The sequence below is a fragment of the Rhinichthys klamathensis genome, unplaced genomic scaffold (assembly GCF_029890125.1).
Source record: "Rhinichthys klamathensis goyatoka isolate OS25496 unplaced genomic scaffold, OSU_Roscu_1.1 h1tg000050l_1, whole genome shotgun sequence".
In the NCBI taxonomy this organism is placed as follows: Eukaryota; Metazoa; Chordata; class Actinopteri; order Cypriniformes; family Leuciscidae; genus Rhinichthys; species Rhinichthys klamathensis.
In genome coordinates this window covers 3841896-3856653 of record NW_026606596.1, presented here as the reverse complement: position 1 = coordinate 3856653, position 14758 = coordinate 3841896, and the positions used below count along the sequence as shown (strand labels likewise).

At 40.8% G+C, this 14758-nt stretch overlaps 1 protein-coding gene across 1 annotated transcript; it reads left to right on the top strand.

The window, feature by feature from the left end:
- The first annotated feature begins 1219 nt into the window (after positions 1 to 1219).
- si:dkey-175g6.2 (GRB10-interacting GYF protein 2) lies at positions 1220 to 4243 on the top strand. The gene is made up of 2 exons (XM_056247798.1): positions 1220 to 1432; positions 2417 to 4243. Exon 2 carries the CDS (start codon positions 2450 to 2452, stop codon positions 4211 to 4213), a length of 1764 nt encoding a protein of 587 aa, XP_056103773.1. The 5' UTR covers positions 1220 to 1432; positions 2417 to 2449; the 3' UTR covers positions 4214 to 4243.
- Positions 4244 to 14758: the final 10515 nt, after the last annotated feature.

The window sequence follows — 14758 nt, the reverse complement described above, 5'->3', positions numbered from 1 at the left end:
ATCAGTGTATTAGTTTATTTAACGCACCACATGCATGGTAAAAAGGCAGGCTACTTAAAATTAAAAAAAGGTTCTGCAATGACACTATAGGCTGCAAACCCTTTTGGTTCTAATTTGAACCTTTTTTTCATGAACCTGATTAAGTTGGCTACTTGGAAATAACGGTATAATGAAATAAAAAGCAAACATACACAATAATAGGGGTAGGAAGGGTCTTAACGTTTCACGGCAATTCAAGAACACGAGTCTATTGGATACAACCTTTGAAAATATTGAAATAAGGTGCCCACTCTATAATGAGACAGCTTTGATGCTGTCATTTCGAGTGTGGCTCGTGGGACTTCAATATCCGCACTGCAACTAATCCAATTACACGAATCATAAACTGTGATTGGCGGGATTGCTGTTGGCTCCAATGCCACGCGAGCGTTTTCCAATTAGGCCTATTCCTAAAACCTACAGTATTCATGTAAAGGTTCTAAACCACGCCATACGGAATTATTATCTCGCATAATTGCAAGAGAAGAGAGAACGCCAAAGTATAGGTTGCTCTCTTCATGAAACGTCTTGACTGTTTCTGGATTGTTGGTTGGTCAAGGGAGTAACTGAGGCTTACCTGTACATTCATATAATTAAAAAAAGCATGAGAATGACGTAAGAGACAGATGGATGAAAGTCAGGGGCGGCAGGAGACAAAGAGCGGAAAATTGAACGAGCTCGGGAAATTGAGCGGAAGTAGAGCAGTGAAGCTGAACCGCCTGCGTCACGGTGGGTGCAACCGTTCGGTGTCTCTCCAGTTCTGATTAAGGACACCTCACAAACAATCAACAGGCCAAAATGGTCTGCTATGTAACTGACAGTGTCAATTTATAGGCTACTGGATACATAGTATGCCCTATAAATACGTCCTATGTATTGCAAATAAACTGATTTTAAAACTTAGATCCATAATGTATAAAAGAGCAAATCGTCGGTGTTCAATCAACTCAGATTTAGCTTATGTATGAGTAAATTTAGCAGTGTTTTCACTGTGGTCCACAGGGCTCTGTTTTTAATGGAGAGACTGTTTCATTCATGCAATCTCTGTTCATTCATCAGAGCACCGTAGCGTACCCTCCGAGTTCAAACGAGACACGAAATTCTTATCAATGGAGAGTCTGACGTCAACAGCGGAGTTATGACTCGTCGATCACGTGTCCAGACGCGTCTATACAAATGGGAGTTGCGCTGTCCGTGGTCCTGAAAAAAATACACGCTTCGCATTCATCTCTCAACAGTGCAAGACAGACCGAAGTGTGTTTCGAATAATTGTTTTGGGAAGATAACTTACTTTAACTTAAGTTATAAATGAATTTAAGGATTGCGGTTGTTTCCAAGCCTCATCCAAGAAGCAGAAGGTTTTGACTTCCAGCTATTTTGTTCGTGAAATCAGGTGAGTAAGTGCACTGACTTTCTTACATTCACCCGGTAAATTGTTGATAGTTCCCTGTAAAAAAAGAGAGGCTATAAAGGGCTAGAAATAAGTTTTCCGCTGATATCTACTTTGAGATTGCATGCTGTTGAATCTCAGTCATTCAAAGATATACAGCTCGACCGATCAACAAGCGTTTCATTCATAAATTTCTAAACGCCTTTTTTTGTTGCAAGAATTCAAGATCCGTGTCTCTATCTTTCTGACAATCTGAACTTGAGATGTGATGTCTATGATTTTCTTTGTTAAATAATACAAAATACTCTGTTATTGTGTGCGTAGATTTAAAATAAATCTTAAGGCTAGATCGCTCAGAGTTAGAATTCTTTGAAAATCGAGAGAAGAAAACGGTAGTATTCATTTTATCCAAATCATACTGTGTTTATATGAATACATAAAAAGAAAATAATTATTGCTTGGATTGACTGACATAGATTTTTCTCTTGCTTCTTACATTTTGAATTAGTGAGAGCACAGGTGAATTTATAATGTTTCATTCATACATACGTTCGAGTCTCTAGATTTTTTTTCAAGAAAGACAATTTCCACTGACAGTGTAGTTTTATATTCTTTACCAAATTCAGGCTTGTTGTGGTGCTTCGCTAATCCGACTCAAAAAGTGATCGGTGAAGAGGCATCCAGGGAATCGTCTCGATCTTTCCTTTTACGTGGTTTCTGTGTGGGCTCAGTTTAATTAAAGCGTCGAAATTAATTTGATTTAAAAAGTGATAGTGTTTTTTGCTGGCCACGTACTGCTGTAAAACAACTGCACGATTTAATATCTGATCGTACTAATTAAGTTAAGCAGATTTCCGCGCACGCACGTTGTGCTGCTCTAGCAACTAAATGTTAAAATATAAGCGCCATGAACGGTAGTCTTGTTAATGCTCAGAAAAAGAAAAACCACAGAGATTAATCATGTTTTTTTCTTTTTATCTTTGTAAGGTGCTCCCCTCTCCCCCATCCTGTCCTTTCTGCATGGTCATGTTCTGCTGTTGCTACCCCTCCAGCACCTCAGCTCTCCTGTTAGTCCTCCTCAGCCTCACCCCCCTGCTGGCCCTGGCTGCCCCTGCACTTCCGCAGAGATCTTCAGTCAGCAGCAGCATCGATGAGGCACTCCACTTGGCAAAAGAGGACCCGGGGGCAGCAGAAGGAGCTGCTTGGACACATAGGAAAGTGGACAGCCTGCTCCAGAAACCCTTGGGTCAGGAACATATCTCAAATATGGACTCTGCCAGTGCTCTAGCTTCAGTTCTGCTTGAGGCTCTCGATCACCCAGTTAGAGAGAAGATGACCCAGGGGGATTCTGAAGAAGGACTCACAATGGAGGCAACAAGGAATCAGGGAGACCTTGAGCAGGACACAGAGAAATCATTAGAGGCAGTACAGCCAGGTGAGGAAAACGGGAGGCAAGAAAAGCCAAAGGATGAAAGTGAGATTGAGGAGGAGGACGAGGTGAATGCGGCTAAAGACTGGCAACTGCAGAGTCAGTCTAATGTGGCCACACTCCAGCGCAAAGCCAGGGGCTATTTCCAAAACATTGACCTCGGGTTGCAAGACAATGAGATCCTCCCACCTCTAAAAGGCTACAAAGCCTATAACCAGCAGTTGGCCCAGGCAACCAAAAAGCTTAAGTGGCAGGAGGAGCAAACGAGAAACCCATCCCAGCTCGACAGAAACTTCATGGATGGTTTCGATTTTGTGGAAGAAGAGGAGGAGGAGATTCTGACCCGCAAGGAAGAGGAGGCACAGGCTCGAGCAGAGCAGGAGGAGGTGAGTCGGCAGGAGGCGGAGGCGCAGGAGGCACGTGAGGAAGAGCAGAGATTGGCGGACATTGCCTCTGATATGCTGCTGGAGTACATGGGCAGGAAGCAGAAAGCGTCGTCCTACATGAGAGACATGAAGGCTGCGGCTCTTCTAAACAATGTAGCCGAGGACAAGCGCTCGAACGAGGTGGAGGACAGCGACGATGACGATGAAATGGATCCCCAGACCATCGACAAGCTGATCGAGATCTCCAGCAAGCTGCACTTGCCTGCTGACGATGTGGTTGAAATAATCAGTGATGTTCAGGAGAAGAAGAAAAAGAGGAAGGATTTACCCCCGAGTAACACCCCTCGTTTCCGCCCTCTAGTTCCTCTCAAAGCCAAGCCAAGGCCTCAGGCGAATCAATATCCCAAGTCACATAAGAAATCCTCTTATAAAGTTGATCCATATAAGAAATGGTACAAGGAGAAAAACAAAGGCAAGCTCAGCAAGCAGGACTACTGGTTTAAGCCGCAGAAGCAGTTTCTGGCCTATCCCTCGTTCCCCTATTATCAGAAGCCATATCGAGCCTATTACCCGGTCTTCTTCCCACCCCCAAAGCCGCGGTTCTATACAAATCCTGCTCTGTCATTTGACTACAACTTTGGGGGCTCTATGGGATACGGTCTGAAGCCTCCAAACCGTAGGTATAGAGACAGGCCAAAAGCGAGGGACTGGAAATGGGCGCAAGCCCCTCAACGCTCGCAGAGCCAATACCCACAACCGGGCACTGTCATATCTAATTACATTCTACCCCATCCCCGAACTTACCAGGCTCTCCCCATGCCCAAACCACGTTCTCCTCCAAGTGGGAGAGCACCTTCTTACATCTACCCACCAGACTATGTGTACGATGAGCCGGAGTCTCCGCAGGAAAGCGATGAAGAGCTGGAGAACTTCATTGAGAAGATTTATTACAACCGTAGGTTATTTTAGTCAGTTGCGAGTTCAGGATATTCTGAAGCGATGAAAGAGTGAGGAGAAAAAGCTGACAGGGAATTTGAGTGACAGGGCTGTGAAAAGACAGTTAGGTGTTTCTTCTCCACTCTTGTGTTTTGATACATTCCAAATCAGGAACGGAAGAGACGGTGCTGCTACATCAGAACCTCTCTGCGTGCACTCATTTGGTTTCTCTCGCAGTTTACATTTTAATTTGGTGAGAGAATACACAGGTGAATTTGTAAGGTTTCATTCAGGTATGTTTTTGATTCTCTTGCATGTAAAAAAGGACAAACAAAAAAACACACAAAAGAGAAAACAAAAAGAAAACAAAAACAAGCAGACAAAATGGTCAAATGAAAACATTTTCGGTGCCAAATGCAAGAGACCCATGTTTATACAAAGATTTATTTTCTTTAGGAAACACTTGATTAATTGAAAAGCAAAGCTTGTGGTTGAGATCTTGACACTGCAGGGCACAGTAATAATTGCTATGGCACTAATTACACAAACAAGTAACTGTCCAATTATTACAGGCTTTTCCTGAAGGTCTGTTGGATTGTTTTGATCAATGTTCCTATTGCCTTAATACTGATCACTGTTTTAGCTCATCCATGTGCATGCAGGTCTTGCACCACTAAAAAAAAAAAGAATTCTGTCATGCAGGCTGTAAACAATGCTTGAAAGGAAATCTTCCATTTTATTCACAGAAATGCAAAATGGTGAATATCTTTGCTAGGTCAGTGCCCTGTCAATCTACTTGGTGGAATACCTGTACACATGTGATTTAATGTCAACGTCACATCTTGCCAAAATTTGGAAGACATTTTAAAAAAGCCCCTGTTACTGTGGGTTACCTCCAATGTTCAACCACTGAGTACAGAATCTTTGTCTTGGGAGCCAACAGAACGCTGTATAGTATAACGTTTGTTCCTAAAAATGAGTTTTAAACTGTCTGAAGTTTGTGAGGAATACTCTGAGGGTGAACAGTTTGCACGTCTATCTGTATTTGCATCTTTAAAAAAAAAAAAAAAAAAAATCTGCCAAATTTGGGGAAAATTTCCTTGATCAAACTGTGATTATTTTAAAAATTAATAAAAAAAAAAAAAGAAAACAAAGAAAGACAACTCTAATTACTATAGCAAGTGTTTTCATCAGTGAACTGTCTTGTGAAAGGAATTTGTTGTTGTCAACTTTCAGATTGTAAGTTGTACAGTGTCAAATAAACAAATGTGTGTGCAATGTGTAAATAACAGCATGTTGATTACTAGTTTTGCTATATAACGAAAATAAAAGCAATTATTTTATTAAAGTCAGTTTTTTTAACAAATGTCTTATTGGAACGTCTTTGATCAGATCCTGAGCAGAAATTAATACATTTCTGTACCACAGAGGGTTCTCGCTAGGACAACATATGCCGTTTCTTATCTCACCTGTAGCAGAAATTGCATTTGACGTCACAGAGAGTTTGAACCAGCATGCCCAGTACCACTTTGAATTTTATCTGTATTTTCCACAAGCATTTTCTCATACTGTATTATAACAGAACACTGAAAACACAAACCGATTGACTATAGAGACACATTTTATTCTCCAATTACTCGCATACCTATATGTGCCTGAGAAGATCTCTAATGAAAAAGATAGATATGCTGCTCTATGATTCTTAAAAACCCTTACAAGTCACGACTGCATTACTCATGTTCCGCAACAAACATGTTCATTTGAACAAGTTCTGATTATTAAGAGAAAATATATAGAACGTATTTACCAAACATAAGACCAAAACATGTACAGAATTATGTGAAAGAAGATCTGAATGCATGCGTCTTTAACTAGCAAAAAGCAAATCCGTCTTTTCAACCTCCTGAGAATGATGCTGTTCAATGAGACGCTGCTAGATGAAAGTCATTCGCTAATAAAAAGAACTTCGAATAATAAAAGAAGAGTAATGTGAAGGGAATAGACATGGAGACACACTGAGACCAAATGAAAGAGAGGGGTGGGGAGAGAGAAAGCTGCAGTGATTAATGAGTCACATGATTGACGGGTGAGTCATCTACTGCCATGCACCACTGCAGAACCTCGAGCACTTATACCCTCTCCCTCTCTTACACACACACACACACACAGGCACAGACACCAGCCCACTCCCCCCACACCCTGACTTTGGACACAATGCAGAACTCAATTATGCTCAAAAAACACCTGCATTAGGCAACCTGCAAACACACCTTGCTCTCTAATTCAAACTACACTTGCATTTGGTTAAAACGCAATTAAGACCTTACGCCGGGCAATAATAGTGGGATTTAACCCCACACAGACGTTCATTATCGTACTGATGCACTCTAAACGTCTGTGGCTTTCGCTCCAGCTGCCTTTAGTGGTCAATCCCACTGCAAATTAACCATTGCGATGGCAGACGACCGCTTGAAAATTTTCCATTAGTGACCAGAGTGCAGTGGCTATGGGGGACAGTCGTTTATGAGCCTCTGATGTGTTTCTCTCCTCTCTTTCTTTCAGCTTTTGTGTCGGAGAAAACGCAGAGGGCCGTGAATGAGCAGCATAAGTGTGGAGAAGTCTCACGGCGCTGCTGTCGGGGGCTGGTGAGTCATGGCCACTTACATTCTGCCTCAACCTCCATTTTGAAACAGTTTCATTGAAATATGCAAAGAGTCTGTTAAAATACGCCGGTAATTACTATAAATGGAAGCCTGACTGTTCAAAACCTTTACACACGAAACGTTCCGAGTCATTAATGTACACTGCGGCCCCATGTTCTCCATCTGTTGCTCATGCTCCTGATCGCACGCATGCAAAAATCAGGCATAAACACAGCCTGATGACAGTGGCGCCAGTACTTCAGAGGTAAAAAAGTGCCTGATAATGACTGTGACTCAGACAGCAGCTCTAATGATGCATTCTGCCAAGCCAAACCGAACAACACGGCAAAAACACTCTCGGATGAAACTTTCTCCGTGACACACGCGCTTTAAGGTGCTTCAAAGTGTCTTGAAGCTCTCTGCTGCCTTTGTAGATAGACAACCCCCATTTATGCCCTTCCTGGATTTCAGTGATTAGCCATAATTGAACAGAATCATTTAAAATCTCGGAGAGGTTGTTAAAAAAAAAAGGATAAAATAAAAAATTCCTCTTCCCCCCAATCCTTTTCTGTATGCCAAACCTTTATGCATGATGATAATTACCATGTAATTACCATTCAATTATACCCTCTGCTCTCGCCGTAAGAGCTGTCAGTGTGTCCGTTAAGAGCTGATTGCCAGTGTCTGCCGTTGTGTCTCACGGGATGTTTTTGCATTTACGCCTGCAGTTTCTGGCATCAAACAGCATTCGTCGATTTCAAATGTAGCTTGTTCTGTCATGTTGTAATGTATGGCGGTGGATATGTGGGCATACAGCTTTAATATGTCACGTACTAGAGGTTTCATATTAAAGACCGTGTGAAATGATTTTCTTTCGGAATCAATTCAAAAATGTTCCATTTCACCCGCCGGGGGGAGAATGCTCTTTGACAGCACTGGCAGGGGCGCACAGGCGTCGAGCTCTCGGCTCCCAGCATGCACCAGCACTCATGTTTCCATTAAAGAGCTTTGAATTCTCCGACAGTAAAACAAGAGGAATGCCATAACTATCAAGTGACGTCTGATTAATGTGGCTGGTTATCTTTTCCGAAGTGTATTGATGTAAATAGAAGTATAGAAACTGTGTATTATGACTATGTCTGCTCCACGCAAGCTAATAGTACCCTGATTCTACTGAAAAGTGTTGATCACGAACAAACGGCTCTGCAGAAACACCTGCAGAAGGTTAACTGTGAGTGGAAAAACAACAACATTTCATTCATCTGCCGGTTGGGTTGGTGCCTGCCGCATTTAAAAAAGAAATGGGGGAGGTGAAGAGGGTTGAGGAGCTGATAGAGTCAGAGAGAATGGAGGGAGCGAGTGAAACCGAGAGAATAAAGGTGAAGGTCTGAGTGACTCACCCTCTATAAGTACTTATCCAGCAGCTCAGTAAAGTGGTGGACCACCTTCAGAGTAACAAGCTCATTGCCTGCCTCCTCTAGCACTGAACACTCTCATATATGGGGGCGTTTCTTCAGCTATGGCCACTTTTTTTTTTGTCCCAGGGGTTAAAAGTAATAGGTTTCAATGTTTTCTTTTTTGTCACAAAAAAAGGAAGACTTAAAAGTTTTTAATTGACCCAGTGTAAAGTATTCCACTGAAGGCAAGTTGTAGAGAGAAAGTGATGTCCGGAGGGGATATTTGTTTTTAATGATCCTACTAGTTTGATTAAACCATCAAAATGAGGAAAATATTTTATATAGTTTTAAAGGAGGGAAGGAAAGCATGGAAGGAAACACGATGCATTTAGAGCAGGTGCAGTGAAATCTTTTTGGATTTGAAGATCAAAAATTTGACATGATTTGTCTTCTGGGAAACATGCAAGTACCTTCTGTTGCTTCCGAAGGGCAGTACTAAATGGACATCTAAGCAAAATAAGAAAAATGTGGACATCTTCATCCGGTACAAAAGTTTTCACCCCCTGGCTCTTAATGCATCGTGTTTCCTTCTGGAGCACCAGTGTGAATGTTTAATAAAAAAAAAAAAAAAGAAACAAAAAAAGTTGTGTTTGAGTCCTTCATTTGTTCTCAGTGTGAACAGATATGGATCACAAAATCAAACAGTCACTGCTTGAAAGGGTTCAAAAATGCAAAAGATGCTGGAAAACTGAAGATTTTGCAGGACCTGAAGGATTTTTCTGAAGAACATTGGGCAGTTTATCTGCTCAGGACAAACAAGGGAAGAGGCACGGAACAGAACAGAACAGAACCAAAACACAATGCAACTAAAGCAACTATAGTGTATATGCCTATATATTACAGCTGCTGGATAACAAAGAACCAAGAGAACTAAAGGCTTAAATAAACGGCGTATAGGAAGCTAACTGAAATGCAGGTGAAACTAATCAGTAACTATGGATATGGAAACAACAAATTGGCACACAATAGGAAACCTTGAAACCTGCGCATGAAGGCACCTCACAAAACTGATTTCGGAAAGACTTCTGAGGCAGCGCAACGGTTTAATGATCTACAACAAAATAGAGCGAGCTTTGGTGTGAAATAAGCAAATATTCTCACTTGAAATGCGATCAGAAGTTGAAAATGTTGGTCAAAAACTTACTTTTAGACTCAAACTGACCACCAACCGTGACTTTCAGATGTCATCTTTACTTTCTCTTTACTTTTTCATCTTTACTCAACTGTCACAGAATGGAAAGCACAGGATTGTGGAATATCACAGGCAGCGAAGGACACATGCTGTCTTCAAAACTCGATCAGATATGAAGGTATCTCAGGAGACAGGAAGCTAACATTGGATTCGGACGTGCCTTGATGCCTTCGAATGTGTCCTCAGAAGGCAGCATTTTTAAGCTTTTGAACTCAGCCTAGGTCAAGTTACAATGACAGGGAAGACACACACACACACACACAGGCAAGCACATACATAATGCTTTACATTTTTATGTTTTCTAAGATAATCAGATATATTAGTCTATTTATTTACCAAGGTATGAACTCAATATTTTTAAGTAATTTTAATAAATTATGTGAAAAGTACTAATTGCACGTATTTAAAATACATAAAAATTTAGCTATTAAATAAAATGTCATAAAATGCCACCAGAATGTTATTAAATACAATCCATAATATATACGATGTGACGGTAATGTCAATGCAGAACAAATGACAGAATTCTTAGTTATGCATTCACTGTCAGACATTGTTAGGAGACAAAGTCAAATGAGAGTGTTTAAGTGTGCTTAAAGAGAGTCTATTTTCTAAAAGCCCACAGGGACAACACTTGAACACACACTCATAGATATTGCTCCACATGCACCCACACTCACTCTTTGGTACTATATTAGGTCCACACTGTGTGTGCAAACAGACCTCTTGTCTCTAGGGCGTAATCCATTTGATGTTTACATCAAGTGCTATTGTGGCAGATGGGGTAAAATGTCCCTCAGGGGTGTTTATCCTCAGCTGGGGAGTCCAGACTGCTGACTGACTGAGGCAGACGAGGCCTGACACCTGAGCTCCACTGCTGTCACTCTTTACAGCAAATCTGCTTGTGAGCCATTGAGATTCATCAAATATTGAATAGCCACAGTTTCCGTTTCGTGAGAAGAAGGGGTTAGAGAGAGAGAGAGACCTAGAGAGCGGATAAAACAAAAAGAGGTTGTCCCACGGAAACGGGAGGTCAGTGAGATGGCGGGGATGGTTAATGACGACCAAGCGGCCCAGGTGGGGTAAGTGAGCTCCACAACACTTAATTGCTGATGTTTTGGTTAGTGTCAGAGTGCGTTAAAAGGTCTCGGCTGGGGATACTCAAGCCTCTCGAGTGTAATTCGTAGACAGATGGATTAATTGATAACCTCCCGGTGAGGGGTAGCCTAAATAGCTGGAATTGAGACTAGACCGTCTAGGCACTGTGTAAGAAGTTAAGCCATGTGTTAAGGATTTTATTCAAATAAACAAAAACAACATGTGCTTTTAATCTCTACACTCAGTCTTTCTTACACAAATACAGAATGAGTTCGAGTGATCACAGCAACAAGGAACAAAACTCTCCACAGGATCAACAGCAGCAGGTCAGAGTTGTTCTTTATCAATGGACCAATCAGTACAGAGATTAATAATGATGACACTAAGGGATTTTCATGTAGCAGTTATTCTCTAAATTATATTAGTTGTGTGTGTGTGTGTGAAAATATTTCAGTTTCAATGATTATAATTCCATGCAGTTTAAATTAAGATTAACCTGTTGACATTGTTGCTTATTACATGGCGCTAGAATTCTTGATTCTGATTGGTCAGAAAGAGCATATCACACAGCATGCATTCTGGCCTTATAGTCTATGGTGCTGGCGTTTAAAAAACGCGAAACTCAGCGCAGTGAAATGGAAAAGAACTCAAGGTCAGACGCGTTCTAAACTTTAATGTTATCATCGTTAAGCTTTTATTTACTTAAACTTCTCAGCGCGCATGTTTAGGCTACATAAAACAATTTTAAACAACATAAAACACGAGAAAGCACAGTGAAATGGAAGAGAACACAAGATCTCGAGACACGTTTTAAAAGTTGAACTTCTTTTATTTATTCATGTAGGAAAGACCGGGTATGGTTTTAACACTTTTTGCTTCAGAATCTGTAACTCACTGAATTTTTGATTGTTCACACACCTTTATACAAATGTCCTATATTTGTTTACTACAAAAGACACCAATTCAAACCTCTGTAAGAATCTCACAGCCCTTTTGAGTTGATGTCAAATACTTTGTTACAAGCTCACTATACCAGGGTAGGCTACACTGTAAAAAATTCACCCGTATATTTACAGTAAAGAACTGGCAGCTGTGGTTCCAGCGCTTTACCGTAATTTTACAGTTTCAACAATGCTGTAATTTCACAGTAAAGTACTGGCAGCTGTGGTTCCAGCCCTTTACCGTAATTTTACGGTTTCAACAATGCTGTAATTTCACAGTAAAGTACTGGCAGCTGTGGTTCCAGCCCTTTACCGTAATTTTACGGTTTCAACAATGCTGTAATTTCACAGTAAAGTACTGGCAGCTGTGGTTCCAGCCCTTTACCGTAATTTTACGGTTTCAACAATGCTGTAATTTCACAGTAAAGTACTGGCAGCTGTGGTTCCAGCCCTTTACCGTAATTTTACGGTTTCAACAATGCTGTAATTTCACAGTAAAGTACTGGCAGCTGTGGTTCCAGCCCTTTACCGTAATTTTACAGTTTTAAATTTTACGGCTGTGCTGTCAAAAGTAAAAAATTCTCACTCAATGGAAAAAATAAAGACAAAATAGATTATGGTACAGTACATTGTTTGCCATTTATTTAAAACAGGTAACAGGTTTTAACAAAAATATGCAAAAACAGAGGCCACATTATGCAATATGTTTAATGAAAAAATCCAAAAGAACAATCCAAAACAACTGGCTCTTTCTCTGTAACTGAATAAATCCACTCTCTGTGTGACCCAGGAGTGTGTGCATGTGTGTAAATGAGTCTAATAGGACAAAATTCCTTAACAATATTGATGCTTAATGAACACTTGACTACATTACACCTGTGTAAAAGACACTGTCAATGTGTGAGTCTGTGTATCTATTTGTGAATATTCTCAATCAGAGTCACAATGGTGACAAATGAATGTTGTTAACCCCGGAGTGCAGGCTTGGTGGGCCCAGAAACTGCATAGGGTACATTTTACCCACATTTCCTTTGGATTTGAGCTGCCAAATGGCTCCATACAAACAACACAAAAGTTTTCATTTTTCAAGGTCTCATAATTCTCACCACTGGCTTTCAGCATTGTCTTCGCAACTGATCTGACTGCCGTTTGAAACCTCACCAATTCCTTAAAAATATGTCTATATTTTTCATTTTCTAAGAATTCAGGAAAATTATTAAAAATAAAAATGTTCTTATATGTAAGTGGATGGTTGTGACACTTTTTAAAGATGTGTTACACTCCACCCCTGTCAGGCAGTGTTTAGCAAGCCATATTAGCAAAATGGTTTGAAATTAGCAGGTTAAAAATGCATCACATTTTGCCTGAGAAACTACAATTTAATCTAATATATGTTAAATCGTTTAATCTGAAAAAGTTTATGTAGCCTACTAAACAAAATCTGGCTTTGGCAAAAACAATTACTTTCTTACCACTTAATCAGTGTTTGCTTTATCTGCATGTGCCTATTTCCAGCTTTGACAATGGCTGCATCTGTAATCGCATACTTCCCTACTAAATAGGTGAAAAACATTACGTGACAAAAGAAGTATGGCCGAATTCACAGTAGCCTAGTCATAAAAGAGTAGGCAAAAAGTACCTGGATGACCTACTACTTCCAGTGAGATTCTGAAGATATGATGGACACTTTATGATCCCATGAGGCCACAGGAGAGGATTTGTGAATGGCAGTGAAGCGACACAACACATGATAATGAGAACATGGCGAATGTAGTACGTCCGGATACATTCACACTACACACACTCATATACAACCCGAATTCCGGAAAAGTTGGGATGTTTTTTAAATTTGAATAAAATGAAAACTATAAGACTTTCAAATCACATGAGCCAATATTTTATTCACAATAGAACATAGATAACATAACAAATGTTTAAACTGAGAAATTTTACACTTTTATCCAATAAATGAGCTCATTTCAAATTTGATGCCTGCTACAGGTCTCAAAATAGTTGGGACGGGGGCACGTTTACCATGGTGTAACATCTCCTCTTCTTTTCAAAACAGTTTGAAGACGTCTGGGCATCGAGTTTATGAGTGTCTGGAGTTTTGGTGTTGGAATTTGGTCCCATTCTTGCCTTATATAGGTTTCCAGCTGCTGAAGTGTTCGTGGTCGTCTTTGATGTATTTTTCGTTTAATGATGCGCCAAATGTTCTCTATAGGTGAAAGATCTGGACTGCAGGCAGGCCAATTCAACACCCGGACTCTTCTACGATGTAGCCATGCAGTTGTAATAGCTGCAGTATGTGGTTTTGCATTGTCCTGCTGAAATACACAAGGCCTTCCCTGAAATAGACGTCGTCTGGAGGGGAGCATATGTTGTTCTAAAACCTTTATATAGCTTTCAGCATTCATAGTGCCTTCCAAAACATGCAAGCTGCCCATACCGTATGCACCCCCATACCATCAGAGATGCTGGCTTTTGAACTGAACGCTGATAACACGATGGAAGGTCTCCCTCTTCTTTTGCCCGGAGGACACGGCGTCCGTGATTTCCAACAAGAATGTCAAATTTGGACTCGTCGGACCATAGAATACTTTTCCACTTTGAAATAGTCCATTTTAAATGAGCCTTGGCCCACAGGACACGACGGCGCTTCTGGACCATGTTCACATTTGGCTTCCTTTTTGCATGATAGAGCTTTAGTTGGCATCTGGAGATGGCATGGCGGATTGTGTTTACCGACAGTGGTTTCTGGAAGTATTCCTGGGCCCATTTAGTGATGTCATTCACACAATCATGCCGATGAGTGATGCAGTGTCGTCTGAGGGCCCGAAGACCACGGGCATCCAATAAAGGTCTTCGGCCTTGTCCCTTACGCACAGAGATTTCTCCAGCTTCTCTGAATCTTTTGATGGTGTTGTGCACTGTAGATGATGAGATTTGCAAAGCCTTTGCAATTTGACGTTGAGGAACATTGTTTTTAAAGTGTTCCACAATCTTTTTACGCACTCTTTCACAGATTGGAGAGCCTCTGCCCAGCTTTACTTCTGAGAGACTCTACCTCTCTAAGACATCCCTTTTATAGCTAATCATGTTACAGACCTGATATCAATTAACTTAATTAGTTGCTAGATGTTCTCCCACCTGAATCCTTTCTAAATTTCTTGCTTTTTCAACCATTTCTTGCCCCCGTCCCAACTATTTTGAGACCTGCAGCAGGCATCAAATTTGAAATGAGCTCA

Coding starts and splice junctions, on each gene's coding strand:
- si:dkey-175g6.2 (XM_056247798.1), top strand. CDS start 2,450: ATGGTCATGTTCTGCTGTTGCTACCCCTCCAGCACCTCAGCTCTCCTG.